This window comes from Spermophilus citellus (genome assembly GCF_964194105.1).
Source record: "Spermophilus citellus genome assembly, chromosome: 14".
In the NCBI taxonomy this organism is placed as follows: Eukaryota; Metazoa; Chordata; class Mammalia; order Rodentia; family Sciuridae; genus Spermophilus; species Spermophilus citellus.
In genome coordinates, this window is record NC_138194.1 from 870,442 (window position 1) to 888,942 (window position 18,501).

The 18,501-nt window shown below is 39.2% G+C and overlaps 1 protein-coding gene across 2 annotated transcripts in view; it reads right to left on the reverse strand.

Annotated features, from left to right (window-relative positions):
• LOC308633652 (tetratricopeptide repeat protein 23-like) overlaps positions 1 to 18,501 on the reverse strand; it is a gene marked incomplete at its 5' end in the record, with an annotated part of 81,245 nt that overhangs the window by 43,863 nt on the left and 18,881 nt on the right. The window contains 2 exons of one of the 2 annotated variants that reach the window (XM_081266588.1): positions 14,271 to 14,331; positions 15,047 to 15,224. In XM_081266588.1, the coding sequence (XP_081122714.1) occupies positions 14,320 to 14,331; positions 15,047 to 15,224 (190 nt within the window). In that variant the 3' untranslated portion in view covers positions 14,271 to 14,319. The remainder of the gene's footprint in view (positions 1 to 14,270; positions 14,332 to 15,046; positions 15,225 to 18,501) is intronic. The other variant, XM_081266587.1, reaches the window with a different exon arrangement.

Genomic DNA, 18,501 nt, shown 5'->3' on the forward strand with positions numbered 1-18,501 from the left:
TAAATGGATGAAAATGGATACTATCATGCTAAGTAAAATAAGACAATCCCCCCAAAACCAAAGGCTGAATGTTCTTTCTGATATGTGGTTGCTAGCAAACAGTAAGGGGTGGGGGAGGGAAGGAAAGTTCATCAGATTAGACAAAGGGGAATGAAGGGAATTGAGAGGGGATGGGAAAAGGAAAGAAAGAATGAATCAGACATAACTTTCTTATGTTCATATATTGAATACACAACCATTGTAACTCCACATCATCTACAACCACAAGAATTCGAAGTTAGACTCCATGTATGTATAATATGTCAAAATACACTCTACTGTCATGTATATATAAAAAGAATGAATTTTAAAAACAAAAATATATCTCAGAATGCTTATTATCTGAGAGGGGGGAAAATCATTACCATGTAGTGAAGAAACTGTACATCACCATGAATGGATGATAAAAATTAGCATCACCAGTGAAGGACAAGTGGACATTGTGTCTCTGGATGCAACACCTTACCTCTGCCCAGTCTTTTGTAGTGCATGCTTCACCAGAGTCTACTCAGAGAAAACATCATACAAACTCAAACAGAAGACCAGCCTATGAAGCAGCTGCCCTGTTTTCTTCAAAAATTTCAGCATCATAAATAACAAAGACAGAACAATATTGAGGGGGGATCCAACATGGCCGCCGGCGAGGAAGCAGCGATTCCAATGTCTCCACATTAACAGGATCAGAAAGACCCATTGGAACAGCTGCAGTCTACCTACTGAGGAACTTCTAGCAAAATTCCGTTAAAAGGGGACCTGCCAGGAATTGGTAGGTTTATTAGAAGTGTCAGTTTGTCCCAGACAAGTGGATCTTGGCCGGCCACGCGGGCGCAGAGGTCCAGTCCCGCAGCCACCAGCTGCTTCTGCAAGCGGCCGGTGGCCCAGAGCGGCGCGGCCCGCCCGAACCCGCAGACGGCACCCGCCATCCTGCCGTCCCGGGGAGGCCCGGCTATCGCTCAGCGAACGGCCACCCCGCCCGCCCGGATCTTAGCCACGTGGCCACAGCTGCCCGGCTCTACAGGCAGCCCCCGGCAGCCCGGCGCAGCGAGAAGTGTCCCCGCCTGGCCCAGCAGACAGCCCGTGCCCTCCCGGCTCTACTCACAGCCCCGCCCACCCGGCGAACGGCTCCCCCCCCAGACAGCGTGAAGGGAATCTAACCAACCCTTTACGAAATAGCAAACTGGGAACTAAAACCAGAGATTGTGTCAGACCAGAGACAAGCCAGTTCCACCCCTCCCTTCGGACACTCCGGCAAGGAGCCAGGGGCCCGCCATAGCAGAGAGGGGAAGTCACCAAAGTTCGGCCAAAGAGATTACTTCCCAGCGGAATCTACTTTAGCAGGTGTGTGACTCCCACCCACACCAGATACAAACAACCGGGAAACTTCAAAATCTCTCCGTGGGCGTGACCATAAGGGCCAAAGGACTCTCGACCCCCAACTCCCCCTACTGCCAGTGATGTGGGCGTGACTGTAGGGGCAGAGGGAAGCAGAGAAGACTCCCCATCCCCAAATCCCCCAACCGCGAACTGAGAGGGTGTGACGGTAGGGGCGGAGGGAAATAGAGGACACTCCAGACCCCCAACTCCTCCTACCGCCAGAAGTGTGGTTGTGACTGTAGGGGCTGAGGGAAGTAGAGGGGATCCTCGACCCCCAACTCCTATTACCACCAGCAGCGACACCAATCGTCTTAGCTGCCAGATTCCGAAGGTGTGCCTACCAAAGGGGTCCGGAAAAATTAAACAATTGACTCCCAGACCACAGCTCTACAGCACTGGGGCTTAGATGAATGACAGCGAGAGTGCTCAGTAGTTAGGAAAATAGAGCACTCGGTGGGGCTGAAAGTGTAACCAAATCCTTGGGGAACTGCCTCCGGTGAGCAGGACCTGGCTGGCTGGCAGGAGGAAGGGGAGGATGGGCCGTAGAAGTGAAATGGCTCTGGACCAACAGGATTGAGAGACGACTCCCAGGAACCGCCTTACAGGGATTGCTGTTGACACATTGAGGGCAAAACTCAACCCGGAGGGCACAGCTTTGCCTACAGGAAGAGAAGAAAATGGATCTCTAAGACCTAATTTTATTTCCTATTTCATTTTATTTTTTCTCTCCCTTTTCCCTCTCTCTCTCCCCTTCCAAGTTTTACTGCTCTTTCCATTCTCCTCTATGCTATCTATCTCCCTCTCCTTCTTTCTTTTCAAGAGCACCTACCTTCATCCCAAGCATTACGTCCTCCATTTCGTGTAACTGTCTAAATACAAATAGGTGTGCACCCTCCCCCCGCGCCTGCAAGGTAGGCGGACCTGCAACCCACCAGCAGGACAGGCCCAGCAACCTGCAGAGTGACAGAGCCGCCCCACGCGCCTGCAAGGTAGGCGGACCTGCGAACCACCAGCAGACCAGGCCCAGCGGCCTGCGGAGGGGCAGAGCTGCCCCCTCCCCCTGCGCCAGCAAGGTAGGCGGAACTGTGACCACCAACAGAACAGGCTCAGTGGCCTGCGGAGGGGCAGAGCTGCCAACAACTCCTGCAAAGTAGGTGGACCTGCGACCCACCAGCAGAGTAGGCCCAGCAACCCGCGGAGGGTCAGAGCCGCCCCACGCGCCTGCAAGGTAGGCGGTCCTGCGACCCACCAGCAAATCAGGCCCAGCAGCCTGCTGAGGGGCAGAGCCGCGCCCTCCCCCCACGCCTGCAAGGTAGGCGGATCTGCGACCCACCAGCAGAGCAGGCCCAGCGGCCTGCTGAGGGGCAGAGCCGCGCCCTCCCCCCACGCCTGCAAGGTAGGTGGATCTGCGACCCACCAACAGAACAGTCCCAGTGGCCTGCAGAAGGGTAGAGCCACGTCCCGTGCCTGCAACGTAGGCGGACCTGTGACCCACCAGCAGAACAGGCCCAGCGGCCTACGGAGGGACAGAGCTGCCCCCACCCCGTGCCTACAAGGTAGGCGGAACTGTGACCACTGACAGAACAGGCCCAGCGACCCGCAGAGGGGCAGAGCCGCCGCCCGCGTCTGCAAGGTAGGTGGACCTGCGACCCACTGGCAGAACAGGCCCAGTGGCCTTCAGAGGGGCAGAGCCACTTCCCGTGACTGCAAAGGAGGAGGAACTGCGACCACTCACAGGACAGGCCTAGCAGCCCGCAGAGGGGCAGAGCCGCCACCCACGCCTGCAAGGTAGGCGCACCTGCTACCAACCAGCAGAACAGGCCCAGCGGCCTGCCGATGTGGTAGGCACATTGCCCCAATTGGAGGAGGAGCAGAGCCCCTGCCCGCGCCTGCGCGGGAGACTTTGCAACTATACAAGAGTAATACAAATATATAGGGGGAAAATTCAATAACACAACAGTCTCAGTAAGCAGAAAGAAATGTGAACAGTATGAAGAGACAAGGAAAGAAAGGACCACAAGCAATGCAGGTCAACTCAACGTTAGAAGAGGTAATATCTGCAGCAGATGGAATGTCAGATAAAGAATTCAGGAGATACATGCTTCAGATGATCTGGAGTCTCAAGGAAGACATGAGACAGCAAAATCAGACAATGAAAGATCTCTTCAACAATGAAATACATAAACAAATCCAGGAAGCAAAAGATCAACTATACAGGGAGATAGAGGTTATAAAAAACAAACAAACAGAAATCCTAGAAAGGCAGGAAGCAATAAACCAACTTAAAAACTAAATTGAGAATACTACCAGCAGAGTAGAACACTTAGAAGATAGAACATCAGACAATGAAGACAAAGTATTTCAACTTGAAAACAACATAGACAGCTCAGCAAGACTGTTAAGAAACCATGAGCAGAACATCCAAGAAATATGGGATAACATTAAAAGACCAAACTTAAGAGTCATTGGGATACAGGAAGGCACAGAGCTCCAAACCAAAGGAATGAGCAATCTAGTCAATGAAATAATTCGAGAAAACTTCCCAGACTTGAAGAACGAGACAGAATCCCAAATCCTAGAAGCCTACAGGATGCCGAATGTGCAAAATCATAAGAGATCCACACCTAGACACATTATAATGAAGATGCCCAACATACAGAATAAGGAGAGAATTTTAAAAGCTACAAGAGAAAGGAAGCAGATGACATTTAGGGGTAAACCAATCAGGATAACAGCTGATCTCTCAACACAGACTCTGAAAGCTAGAAGATCCTGGAATAACATATTTCAAACACTGAAAGAAAATGGGTTCCAACCAAGAACTGTGTATCCAGCAAAATTAAGCTTCAAGATGGAAGATGAAATTAAAACCTTCCACGATAAACAAAAGTTAAAAGAATTTGCAGCTAGAAAACCATCTCTCCAAAAAATTCTTGGCAAAACATTACAGGAAGAGGAAATGGAAAATAACAATGAAAACCAACAGTGGGAGGTAGGACAGTAAAGGGGGGAAAATAATCAAAGAGGAAAACAAACCATATTCAGTAACATAAATAAACAAATATGGCTGGAAGGATAACGCATATCTCAATAATAACCCTAAATGTTAATGGCTTAAACTCACCAATTAAGAGACACAGGCTAGTAGAATGGATCACAAAACATGACCCAACAATATGATGCCTACAGGAGACGCATTTGATAGGAAAAGACATACATAGACTGAAGGTGATAGGTTGGGAAAAATCATATCACTCATATGGACTTCAGAAACAAACAGGAGTGTCCATACTCATATCATATAAAATAGATTTCAAGCCAAAGTTAATCAAAAGGGATAAAGAGGGACACTACATACTGCTCAAGGGAACCATACACCAACAAGACATAACAATCATAAATATATATGCCCCAAACAATGGTGCAGCTATGTTCGTCAAGCAAACTCTTCTCAAGTTCAAGAGTCTAATAGACCACCATACAATAATCATGGGAGACTTCAACACACCTCTCTCACCACTGGACAGATCTTCCAAACAAAAGTTGAATAAGGAAACTATAGAACTCAATAACACAATTAACAACCTAGACTTAATTGACATATATAGAATATACCACCCAACACCAAGCAGTTACACTTTTTTCTCAGCAGCACATGGATCCTTCTCAAAAATAGATCATATATTATGTCACAGGGCAACTCTTAGACAATATAAAGGAGTAGAGATAATACCATGCATCTTATCTGACCATAATGGAATGAAACTGAAAATCAATGATAAAAGAAGGAAGGAAAAATCATGCATCACTTGGAGACTGAACAATAGGTTACTGAATGATCAATGGGTTATAGAAGACATTAAGGAGGAAATTAAAAAATTCTTACAGATAAATGAAAACACAGACACAACATATCGGAATCTATGGGACACATTGAAAGCAGTTCTAAGAGGAAAATTCATTGCATGGAGTTCATTCCTTAAAAAAAGAAAAAACCAACAAATAAATGATCTCACACTTCATCTCAAAATCCTAGAAAAAGAAGAGCAAAACAACAGCAAATGTAGCAGAAGGCAAGAAATAATTAAAATCAGAGCCGAAATTAATGAAATCGAAACAAAAGAAACAATTGAAAAAATTGATAAAACTAAAAGATGGTTCTTTGAAAAAATAAATAAGATCGACAGACCCTTAGCCATGCTAACGAAGAGAAGAAGAGAGAGAACTCAAATTACTAGCATATGGGATGAAAAAGGCAATATCACAACAGACACTTCAGAAATACAGAAGATAATCAGAAATTATTTTGAATCCTTATACTCCAATAAACGAGAAGATAGTGAAGGCATTGATAAATTTCTTAAGTCATATAATCTGCCCAGATTGAGTCAGGAGGATATAGACAACCTAAACAGACCAATATCAATTGAGGAAATAGAAGAAACCATCAAAAGATTACCATCTAAGAAAAGCCCAGGTCCGGATGGGTATACAGCAGAGTTTTACAAAACCTTTAAAGAGGAACTAATACCAATACTTTTCAAGCTATTTCAGGAAATAGAAAAAGGGGGAGAACTTCCAAATTCATTCTACGAGGCCAACATCACCCTGATTCCTAAACCAGACAAAGACACTTCAAAGAAAGAAAACTACAGACCTATATCTCTAATGAACCTAGATGCAAAAATCCTCAATAAAATTCTGGCGAATCGGATACAAAATCATATCAAAAAAATTGTACACCATGATCAATAGGATTCATCCCTGGGATGCAAGGCTGGTTCAATATACAGAAATCAATAAATGTTATTCACCACATCAATAGACTTAAAAATAAGAACCATATGATCATCTCGATAGATGCGGGAAAAGCATTCGACAAAGTACAGCATCCCTTTATGTTCAAAACATTAGAAAAACTAGGGATAACAGGAACATATCTCAACATTGTAAAAGCAATCTATGCTAAGCCCCAGGCTAGCATCATTCTGAATGGAGAAAAACTGAAGGCATTCCCTCTAAAATCTGGAACAAGACAGGGATGCCCTCTCTCACCACTTCTGTTCAACATAGTTCTCGAAACACTGGCCAGAGCAATTAGACAGACGAAAGAAATGAAAGGCATAAAAATAGGAAAAGAAGAACTTAAATTATCACTATTTGCAGATGACATGATTCTATACCTAGCAGACCCAAAAGGGTCTACAAAGAAACTATTAGAGCTAATAAATGAATTCAGCAAAGTGGCAGGATATAAAATCAACACGCATAAATCAAAGGCATTCCTGTATATCAGCGACAAATCCTCTGAAATGGAAATGAGGACAACCACTCCATTCACAATATCCTCAAAAATAATAAAATACTTGGGAATCAACCTAACAAAAGAGGTGAAAGACTTATACAATGAAAACTACAGAACCCTAAAGAGAGAAATTGAAGAAGATCTTAGAAGATGGAAAAATATACCCTGTTCATGGATAGGCAGAACTAACATCATCAAAATGGCGATATTACCAAAAGTTCTCTATAGATTTAATGCAATGCCAATCAAAATCCCAACGGCATTTCTTGTAGAAATAGAGAAAGCAATCATCAAATTCATATGGAAAAATAAAAGACCCAGAATAGCAAAAACAATGCTAAGCAGGAAGTTTGAATCAGGTGGTATAGCGATACCAGACTTCAAACTATACTACAGAGCAATAGTAACAAAAACAGCATGGTATTGTTACCAAAACAGGCGGGTGGACCAATGGTACAGAATAGAAGACACAGAAACCAACCCACAAAAATACAACTTTCTTGTATTTGATAATGGGGCTAAAAGCATGCAATGGAGGAAGGATAGCATCTTCAACAAATGGTGCTGGGAAAACTGGAAATCCATATGCAACAAAATGAAACTGAATCCCTTTCTATCGCCATGCACAAAAGTTAACTCAAAATGGATCAAGGAGTTTGATATCAAATCAGAGACAAGGCATCTGATAGAAGAAAAAGTTGGCTACGACCTACATACTGTGGGGTCGGGCTCTAAATTCCTCAATAGAACACCCATAGCACAAGAATTAATATCTAGAATCAACAAATGGGACTTGCTCAAACTAAAAAGTTTTTTCTCAGCAAAAGAAACAATAAGAGAGGTAAATAGGGAGCCTACATCATGGGAACAAATCTTTACCCCTTACACTTCAGATAGAGCCCTAATATCCAGAGTATATAAAGAACTCAAAAAATTAGACAATAAGATAACAAATAACCCAATCAACAAATGGGCCAAGGACCTAAAAAAACACTTCTCAGAGGAGGACATACAATCAATCAACAAGTACATGGAGGGGCTGGAGGTGTGGCTCAAGTGGTAGCGCGCTCGCCTGGCATGCGTGCAGCCTGGGTTCGATCCTCAGCACCACATACAAACAAAGATGTTGTGTCCACCAAAAAAACTAAAAAATAAATAAAATTCTCTCTCTCTCTCTCTCTCTCTCTCTCTCTCTCAAAAAAAAAAAAAAAACAAGTACATGGAAAAATGCTCACCATCGCTAGCAGTCAGAGAAATGCAAATCAAAACCACCCTAAGATATCATCTCACTCCAGTAAGATTGGCAGCCATTATGAAGTCAAACAACAACAAGTGCTGGCGAGGATGTGGGGAAAAGGGTACACTCGTACATTGTTGGTGGGACTGCAAATTGGTGCAGCCAATTTGGAAAGCAGTATGGAGATTTCTTGGAAAGTTGGGAATGGAACCACCATTTGACCCAGCTATTCCCCTTCTGGGTCTATTCCCTAAAGACCTAAAAAGAGCATGCTACAGGGACACTGCTACATCGATGTTCATAGCAGTACAATTCACGATAGCAAGACTGTGGAAGCAACCTAGATGCCCTTCAATAGACGAAAGGATAAAAAAAATGTGGCATTTATACACAATGGAGTATTACTCTGCATTAAAAAATGACAAAATTATAGAATTTGGAGGGAAATGGATGGCATTAGAGCAGATTATGCTAAGTGAAGCTAGCCAATCCCTAAAAAACAAATGCCAAATATCTTCTTTGATATAAGGAGAGTAACTAAGAACAGAGTAGGGAAGAAGAGCATGAGAAGATGACTAACATTAAACAGGGATGAGAGGTGGGAGGGACAGGTAGAGAGAAGGGAAATTGCTTGGAAATGGAAGGAGACCCTCAGGGTTATACAAAATTACATACAAGAGGAAGTGAGGGGAAAGGGAAAAATAATACAAGGGGGAGAAATGAATTACAGTAGAGGGGGTAGAGAGAGAAGAGGGGAGGGGAGGGGAGGGGGGATAGTAGAGGATAGGAAAGGCAGCAGAATACAACAGACATGAGTATGTCAATATGTAAATCAGTGGAAGTGTAACTGATGTGAATCTACAATCTGTATACGGGGTAAAAATGGGAGTTCATAACCCACTTGAATCAAAGTGTGAAATATGATATATCAAGAACTATGTAATGTTTTGAACAACCAATAAAAAAATAAATAACAAAGACAGGATAAGAACTTATTCTAGATTAAAGGAGACCAGAGCCATTAAATGCAGCACATAATCTTGGATTGGATCTTGTATTGGAAGGAAAAAAGTCATAAAGGACAGAACTGGGAGAATCAACAAAATGAACAGGACTTGTACTAATGTTAAATTTCCTAAATTTGATATTGTGTTTTACTTTGTAGGAGAGTGAATAACACATACACTAAAGTACACTGAAGTATCCATGGGTAAAGGGACATAATGTATTAGATATATTTTTCAAATAATTAAATATACAAACAATTATCCTACAAATTATGTAAATGTGTATGTGTATACATATAAATATCTATATAGATAGATAATATCTATCTATATAATTATATGCATATGTATATATGTGTGTGCATAAATATATATATGTATAAATATGTCTATATAAATATATATAAAATTCATAAATATGTATCTCTCTATAAATATATATATATATATATATATATATATATATATATATATATGTATAAATACACACACACACAGAGGTAAGGAAAACAAATGTGACATAGTACTTTAAAATGGTGAGCTTGGGGCCTCACAAACAGAACTCACTTCCCATTCATACAGTACTAAGAACTTCTGACTGAAAAGGCCTGCTATTTTGAAAGGTCACATTTATATGTGAATCCCTCTGCTGATTCCTGCTTTTGGACATTTATATTACTTTCCTCTAAGCCAATGTGTCCTAAACTATGACTAGGATAACATTAGTGTTTCAGACTTACTAGATCCCCCTCTTTATTTGAAATCCATAATGGAACATTTAATGCACTATAAAACCATGTGTTAAGTAACTGTTTAATTTTAACTTAAAACATGTTGATATTTTTGAAAAAAACCATAAACACACTTTCCAGGAAGACCTACAAACTCTGGTGATATAGTTAATATCCTATAGAACATAGATTGGAGAATACTTCTCTAAACTGAACTTAAATCTTTGAATGCATACTGTTGATGTTGGGTCTTAGAAGCCATCTCTCATTCCAGTGAATTTTTTTCAGGGGTAATGGCCCTTGGTGGAAGACTCCTACCATATTATCATTTGATGTCTGTCTTTGAATTTTAGAAATTGGTAGAGCAAAAGGTAGAACCAAGACTTGAAATGTTGATGTATATTTAGTCATTAAAAATTTAGGGGACAACATTTGAAAACCAATTTATATAATCCATTACATCAACAAGCTAAAGAAGAAAAACCACATGATCACTGGATGCAGATAAACATTTGACAAAACCCAACACCCATTTATGATTTAAAAAAAAATACTCAGTAAATTAGGAATAGAGGAGAACTTCCTCAATTTGATAAAGAATATCTATTTAAAAAATCTATAGCTAGGGCTGGAGATGTGGCTCAAGTGGTAGCGTGCTCGCCTAGATTCCCCGCACCACATAAAAATAAAATAAAGATATTGTATGTCCACCTAAAAAAAACCTATATAATAAAATAATAATAATAATAATAATAATAATAATAATAATAATAATAATAATCTATAGCTAACATAACATTTAAAGATAAGAAATTTAAAACTTTCCTACTAAGATCAGAAACAGGCAAAGATGTCTCCTCTCATCATGGCTTTTCAGCATCATACTAGAAACTTTGGATAATGCAAACAGATAAGAAAAGGAAATAAAAGCTATACAGATTGCAAAGAAAAAAGTAAAACTCTCTTTATTCCTCTTTGTTTATGTTGAAAATCTGAAATTAATTGACAAAAATACTCCTGGAACTAATAAACAATTATATCAAGTTGCAGGATACAAGGTTAACTAAACAAAAGTCAATTGTTTTTTTATATGCTAGCAATGAACAAATGGAATTTGAAATTAAAAACACAATAATGCCAGATATGGGGGCTCATGCCTATAATCACAGTGGCTAGGAGGCTGGGGCAGGAGTATCATGAGTTCAAAGATAGCCTCAGCAACTTAGCAAGGCCCTAAGCAACTTAGGGAGACCCTGTCTCTAATAATATATACACCCACATATATTTGGCTGGGGATGTGGTTCAGTGGTTAAGTGCTCTTGGGTTCAATCTCGGTATCCCACACACAAAACGACAATAATAACAATAACAAAACCCCACAACAACATTTAGTTAGAACCTCCAAAATGAAATCATGGAATTTTCTTAAGAATTTAATTTTATTACAAAATGAAAATTAATAAAATGTGCACAAGACCTACATGAGGAAAACTACAAAACTACAATCTTCATGAAAGAAATAAAAAAAATAATAAATGGAGACATATTCCATATTCACAGACAGGAAAAATGTTAAGATGTTAATTTTTCTAAAATTGATGTATAGATTCAATGCAATTCAAATCAAAATCTAGGCAAGTTATTTTATGGATATTGATAAACTGATTCTAAAGTTTATATGTAGAGGCAAAAGACTCCAAATAGCCAACTGAATAGTGAGGAAAACAACAAATTAGAGGTCTGGCACTACATCACTTTAAGACTTACTATAAAGCTTCAGTCTGGTGTTGGCAAAAGAATAGACAAATAAATCAATGGAACAGAATAGAAAGCTCAGGACTAGACCCACCTTAATATACTCAATTGACATTTGACGAAGGACCAAAGACAATACAATGGACAAAAGACATCTTTTCAACAGTGTTGGAACAACTAGACATTCACACATGGGGAAACAAAAAAACAATCTAGAAATACAGTTTAAATTTGTCACAAAAATTAATTTGAAATGAACCACAGACCTAAATGTAAAATAGAAAACTATAGAAAATCTAGGTGCTCTTGGGTTTGTGATGACTTTTTAAGATATAACACCAAGAGTATGATCCATGAAAGAATTTATAAGCTGGACTTGATTGAAATTAAAAATTTCTGCTTTATGAAAGACAATATCAAGAGAATAAAAAGACAAGCCACAGACTAGGAGGATATTTGCAAAGATACTTCTGGAAAAAGGACTGTTATCCAAAATATATAAAGAACTCTAAAAATTCAACAACAACAAAAAACAACTTGCTTAAAAATGGGCCAAAAACCTTAACAAGCACCTCAGCAAAGAAGACACACAGATGGCAAATAAGCATATGAAAAGATACTCCAGATCATGTTATCAGGAAAATGCAAATTAAAACCAATAAAATGGTCCAGAATACTGACAACTCCAAGGATGGGGAGCTACGGGTATTCTCATTCATTGCTGGTGGGAATGCAAAATGGTTTAGCTGCTTTGGAAGATAGTTTGGCAGTTTCTTCTAAAACAATTCTTACCATATGGCATTTACCCACGGGTGTTGAAAACTTATGTCCTTGTAACAGCCCATATATGGATTTTTTTATAGTAGCTATATTCATAAATGGCAAAACTTGGAAGTAACCAAGATATCCTTTAGTAGGTGAATGGATAAACTGTGGTACCTGCATGCAATGGAAACCTGACAGAAATCTGGACTCCTCCCCTCCCTCACACCCCCATATCTGCATACACCCCCAGGCCTGTCATTTCTATTCCCCACATGTCTCTCAAATCTGTCCACAGGTCTCCATTCCCAGGGATACCACCTGAATCCAGGCCATCATCATCCCCTACCTGACCTGTGGTGGTCATCTCTGGGTGATTACCCTGCTTATTTACCCACCACCACATTCTCCTTAGAAAATTCCTCCAAGACTAATCATTTGATGGTATCAATCTTCCTGCTTGAAAACCTTCAAATATCCTGAGGAGGAAGCTCAAATTCCTTAACATGACTTTCAACTCTTATCCAAATGATAGCCATCTACTACCTGCATCTTTCCTGTGGTCCAGGGCATGGGGTTATATTCAGTGTTTACTCTTTGTCTCACTTTCAGGCCTTTTCCTAAGCTCTGCCCTCTTGCTGGGCTAGTTCTCTCCACCTATTAGTACTTTTTGAAATTGATATTTACATTTAGTATCTAATCCCTCACATTTCACTTTATACAATCTGCTTACTGTCTTCATCTTTGCCCCAGTGACCAATGAAAGGAGAGAAAAAATAAAAAGGTGTAGGGGTGGGGAACAGAAAAGGAAAGACCTTTGGTAAAGAGAGAAATTCTTAAAAATCCATATGTAGCACTATGTATCTGGCACTGTGCTAAGCACTTTACAAATAATACCATTTATCCTACCAAAAAATTCTATTTCCATAGTAAAAGATATCAAGAAGAAGTGACAAAAGGTATCTCTCTCATTTTTATTTTTTCTTCTGTTTTTTTTTTTTCCTGGCAAATTCTTTTCATTCTCCCTTTTTATTTCTTTGCCAAGGTTATCATTCACTTGACCAATGACTATGGAAGTTCCTCAAGATTCTGTCATTAGTCAGAAGTTTTCTGTTCTGGCTCCCTCCCCCCTTCCTCCTCCCTCTGCCTAGGTGATTATGACCTCTCTGTGTGGAAGTGAGTGTCTTCCTGAGCTGCAGCCTGGTTACCTAGTTGCTGGCTGTCACTCCACTCATATGCCTCACAGGCCTCTCCGACTCACCATCCTAAACAGAGCTCCCCATCTCTGCATTACCTGGTCACCCCTATTCCTCCACTGTAAATGGCCCAAACATCCACACAGGAATCTGGGAGCCATCCCAGACTTCTCACCCTGCCACACACATATATAATCTCTATGTTGTATCAATTATGACTTCTAAATATTTCTTCAATTTGTCATCCCCACTACCTTCGTCCTACTCCACACCACTGTCATTTCTCGCTTTCACTACTTCAGTAGCCTCCCGACTGATCTCTCCAATTCCACTCTTGGCACAACCTTTCAAATCTATTCTCTACACATCAGCCAGGAGAATCTTGCTTTAAAAAAATTACCAGTTTTAAATCTGGGCTATGCCATTTATTGGCTGCATCCTCCTGGGCATATCACTCAACCTTTCTAATTCCTATCTTCCTTCTCTATAAGCTGGAAATGATATGTTACAAAGTGGTAATAATGATTAAAGAGATGATCCAGATAAAGTGAAAGAATGGGGCACTCTAACACACTGTGAGTGGGAGTATAAATTGTCAGACAAATTTAAAAAGACATAGCAATAATGTATTCCCAGTACCATGTCATTATATCTTCTTTGAAATAACAGGCATGGGTTAGTCTATATTTTGCATTCTCAGAAAAATTTTAAAAAGTGCTCTTCAACCATGCTATGATATAAGACATGATTGATGTTAGGTATCAACTTTGCTAGGTTATGGGGCCCAGTTGTTTGGTCAAACACCAGTCCAGATGTTGCTGTGACTATCTTTTGTAGATGTGATTGACATTTGCAATCACTTACTTTTAAGTAAAGGAAGTAGCTCTCACTCATATAAGTGGACCTCATCCATTCAGTTGAAGACCTAAAGAATAACAACAACGACAAAAATCATGAAATTTCTCAGAGCAGAAGGAATTCAGCTTTAGGATTGTAACATAGAAATCCTGCCCACATTTCCAGGCTGTCTGTGACTGTAACAGAGAAACCATGCCCAAGTTTCCAGCCTGCTGGCCTGTCCTGTGGATTTCTTGCCAATCCCAAAAGCACATGAGCCAATTACTTAAAATAATTCTCTTTCTAAATATATATATTGAAAAAGAAAGGGATCCTACTGGTTCTTTTTCTCCATAGTACTCTGAGATACTCACTGTAGGATCTTATGGTGACAAAGTAGAATACTAGCTAACTGATACAACTCTAAGTGGCTCCAGGTAAAGTTTTTAGAATGTCATTTAAGAAAAGACTCCCTAGTCAGTTTACTAATATGAGCTCTAAATAAATACCAAAGGATAAAGAAACTTCATGCTGGAAACAGGACTTAAATTTTGCACATAACTTGAGAAAACCCACCTCAGGCTGCTGGCAGATATACAAGTAGTAGTGGGGACAGTACAGAGCACTCACCTGCTTGGCCACCTAATATGAAAATCTTTGCTGAACATCTACTCTAGGCCAAGTGTTCTGCTTAACCAGAACAAACCACAAAGTCAGGCACTTTCAGGGCTGTTGTAACCACTTGTGATTATGAAAAACATTGGGTCTAATGTGGCTCTAGTGGCCAGTACATCACACCTTACCTGTAAGAAATGATTGATGGCCACATCGTGCAATCCCAGGGCTTGCTCTACAGCGGCTAATTCCCTCAAGACTGATACATACTCATGACTTTGTTCACCTTTGCTGATCTCAGTATATTCCAAAGCCTCTTTGTAGTAGGGCAAAGCTTCTTTAGATTTCTTCTGAGCTTGATGCATCCTAAAAAAAATCTACAATATTATTTTTCAAATAATTAAAATAGAAAATGCTAAAAATAACTGTGGCATGGAGGTCAGGATATGACTCTCTGAACCCTGGTGTTTAAGCTTGTTTGCTTGACAGCTGAGTTTTTTCTCCTCTTGGCAGCTGGGCATTATGGTCAAGAAGATGGACTGTGGGATCACCAGCAAGGATCACTTACTGATTTCCCCATTTAGTAGACACATGACCTTCAAATCACACAACAGTTTCCTTGTGAATAATTTAAGGATGATAATAGTGCCCACTTCATTAGGTTATCGAATTAGTTAATTTTCACAAAAGCACCAAACATAGTCTCTGATATATATGCAGGTGTTAGTTTAAAAAATATAAAATACTTACAAAACAACAATAGCAACCATAAAGAATGCTGAGACCCTGAATCATTGATCTGCTGAGAAATTTCCCAGTATTGGTGAGGATGCAAAATACTCTCATTTACTGTAGGGGAGAATATGATTTGGGCATACACTTTTCTGTATCAAAATAATATGCATATGGTAAATGTATATATGCAAATATTAAATTCTGCAAATTTATCTTGAAGCAATGCTATGGCAGGGACAAGAAGAAACACACAAGAATGTTTACATTGGCATGCTCTATAATAAAGGGAAAGTACAAAGCACTTACATTAACCACTTGGGAACTGTTTAAGCAGGTTACCCTAAGTACATCTATACTGTAGAATGTCATATAGCCATTAAAATGTCGGTCCTTACTTACAACCCAGAAACATATCCATTTTATATTCTTCAGTAAAAAGACAGGTTATTAAAATGGTTTGTATATCAACTGATGCATGTGAAAATTTTAAGGTAATCTACATGGATACAAATGCATAGAGAGATGTCAGAAAATGTTAGCAACAGTTCATTTTCTAAGCAGTTGTATTTGAATGATTTTAATTTTTTGTTTATGCTTTTCTAAATTTCTCAAATTTCCTTCTATAAAGCTATATTACTTTTATATCAAAAATGCTAATTTAAATGTTATAAGTAAATGTGGCAGTGGGAAAATATTCTTTCAGCTTCTTAGGGTAAGAATCTTGCATATAAAAATATGTCCCTAGATATTTCTCAGCAAACAGAAAGACAAGCATTTAAAAATATTCTCCAAAATATTTTCTAAGATCATTTTCTTTCATGGGAAGATTCTATGTACAAAATTCTTAATGAAAGAATCAGTTCCTCCTATGTTGCCCTTCATCTCAGAATCTTTTTATTATTATCATAATTATTAGTGCACTTTAATTGTGCAAATCAGCGGGTTTCATTGTGACATTTCTCTATATGTATATAACATGCTTTGATCCACCCTCCCTACTACCCTTTCTTACCCCTGTTTCTCCTCCCCTAATCTCCTTTCCCTTGCCAGTAGGCCACCTTCTGCTCTCATGTTGTCTTTCTTTTCTTTCCAATCCCAATATATGAGAGAAAACATGTGATACTTGTCTGAGACTGGCTCATTTTGCTTAACATGATGATCTCTACTTCCATCCATTTTCCTGCAAATAACAGGATTCCATTCTTTTTTATAGTTAAATAATATTTCTCCATTGTGCATATATACCACATTTTATTTGTCCATTCATCCATTGATTGGCATCTAGGCTGATTCTATAACTTGGTAAATTATGAACAGGGCCACTCTAAACATGGGTATGCAGGAATCTTTTGTATGCTGACTTCTATTTCCTTGGTTATATACCCAAGAGTGGTGTAGCTGGATCATATAATAGCTCTATTTTTAGTTTTTTGAGGAACTTCCATGCTGTTTCCATGATGACTATACTAATTTACATTCCCACCAAGTGTAGGAGTTCCTTTTCCCTGGAATCCTCACCAGCATTTGTCACTTTTGTGTTCTGATAATGGGGTGAGATGGAATCTCAGTATGGTTTTTATTTGCATTTCCCTGATGTTGAGTATTTTTTCCATGTATTTATTTGTCATCTGTGCTTTCTTCCTCTGAGAAGTGTCTGTTAGGCTCATTTGCCTATTTATTGATTGGGTTACTTGTTCTTTTGGTGTTGAATTTTAAAAAAATATATTCTGGATATTAATCCTGTCAGGTAAAGATTTTCTCCCATTTATAGACTGTCTTTTCACTGTTTATTGTTTTTTTCCTATGCAAAAGCTTTTTAATTTGATACCATCCCATTTTTTCAGTTCTTACTATTACTTTCTGAGCTACTGGAGTGCTTTTCAGTACCAATATCTTTAAGTGCTTCCTCTGTTTTCCTCTAGCAGTGTCAAAGTTTCAGGTCTTACATTAAAGTCTTTGATTATTTTGAGTTGACTCTTTTACAGGGTGAGAAAAATCTAGTCTCAATCTTTTAGAGGTGGATTTTCAGTTTTCCCTCCTCAACCATATGTTAAAGAGATTGTCTTTTTTCCAATGTATGTTTTTGGTTTCTTTGTTGAAAATCAGATGACTACAGATGCATGGGTTTATTCCTGATCCTCTATTCTGGTCTTTGGTCTATATATCATTTTTTTATGTGAATATCTTGCTGTTTTTGTTACAATGACTCTATATTATATTTTTATATCAGGTATTGTGATGCCTCCTCTTGTTCTTTTTGCTCAGAATTGCTTTGGTTGTTCTGGTGCCACAAAAGTCTGATACAAAAGGAATTACAACTCCCCAAAGGGACATGGGTAAACTGAGACATAATGGGAGAAAGTGACTAAATAGCTGCAAAAAATAGGTCTTATTTTCAACTCAGTCATTGAATGTTTTTCACATCTGTTTGCTCTCTAAAGGAATTAAACCATAAAAGTGAAGATACTTTTCAGTTCTGTGGTTCTGATGACCATAATGGAAAAAATGCTGATTAGACAATTTACAAACCTGCCTGTCTTCTATCATCGTTGAAGAGGTTTAAAACACAGTAAGAGGTTAGAGATTAATATGTGCCTGAACCAAGTAAATTTATAGCTCACAGCAACCCTAATCTTGGAAAGAAAGAGGTTAATAGGTGCCCTATAATGCCGGACTTCCCTTTGACTCTTAATGAGCTTAGAATGTAGTGAATTGTCATCATCTTTGCAATTATCATACTTTACTTTTGCAGAAAATAAAAACCAACTAGAAGCTTTGATAATAGGAAGAGGCTCTGAAATATAAAATTGATAAGAAATCACTTAGTTAAAGAATTAGATTCCTGGTAGACAATGCTGAAATAATCCAAAATAGGGGTCAGGAAACTCTGGTTTCGGACCACATTTGC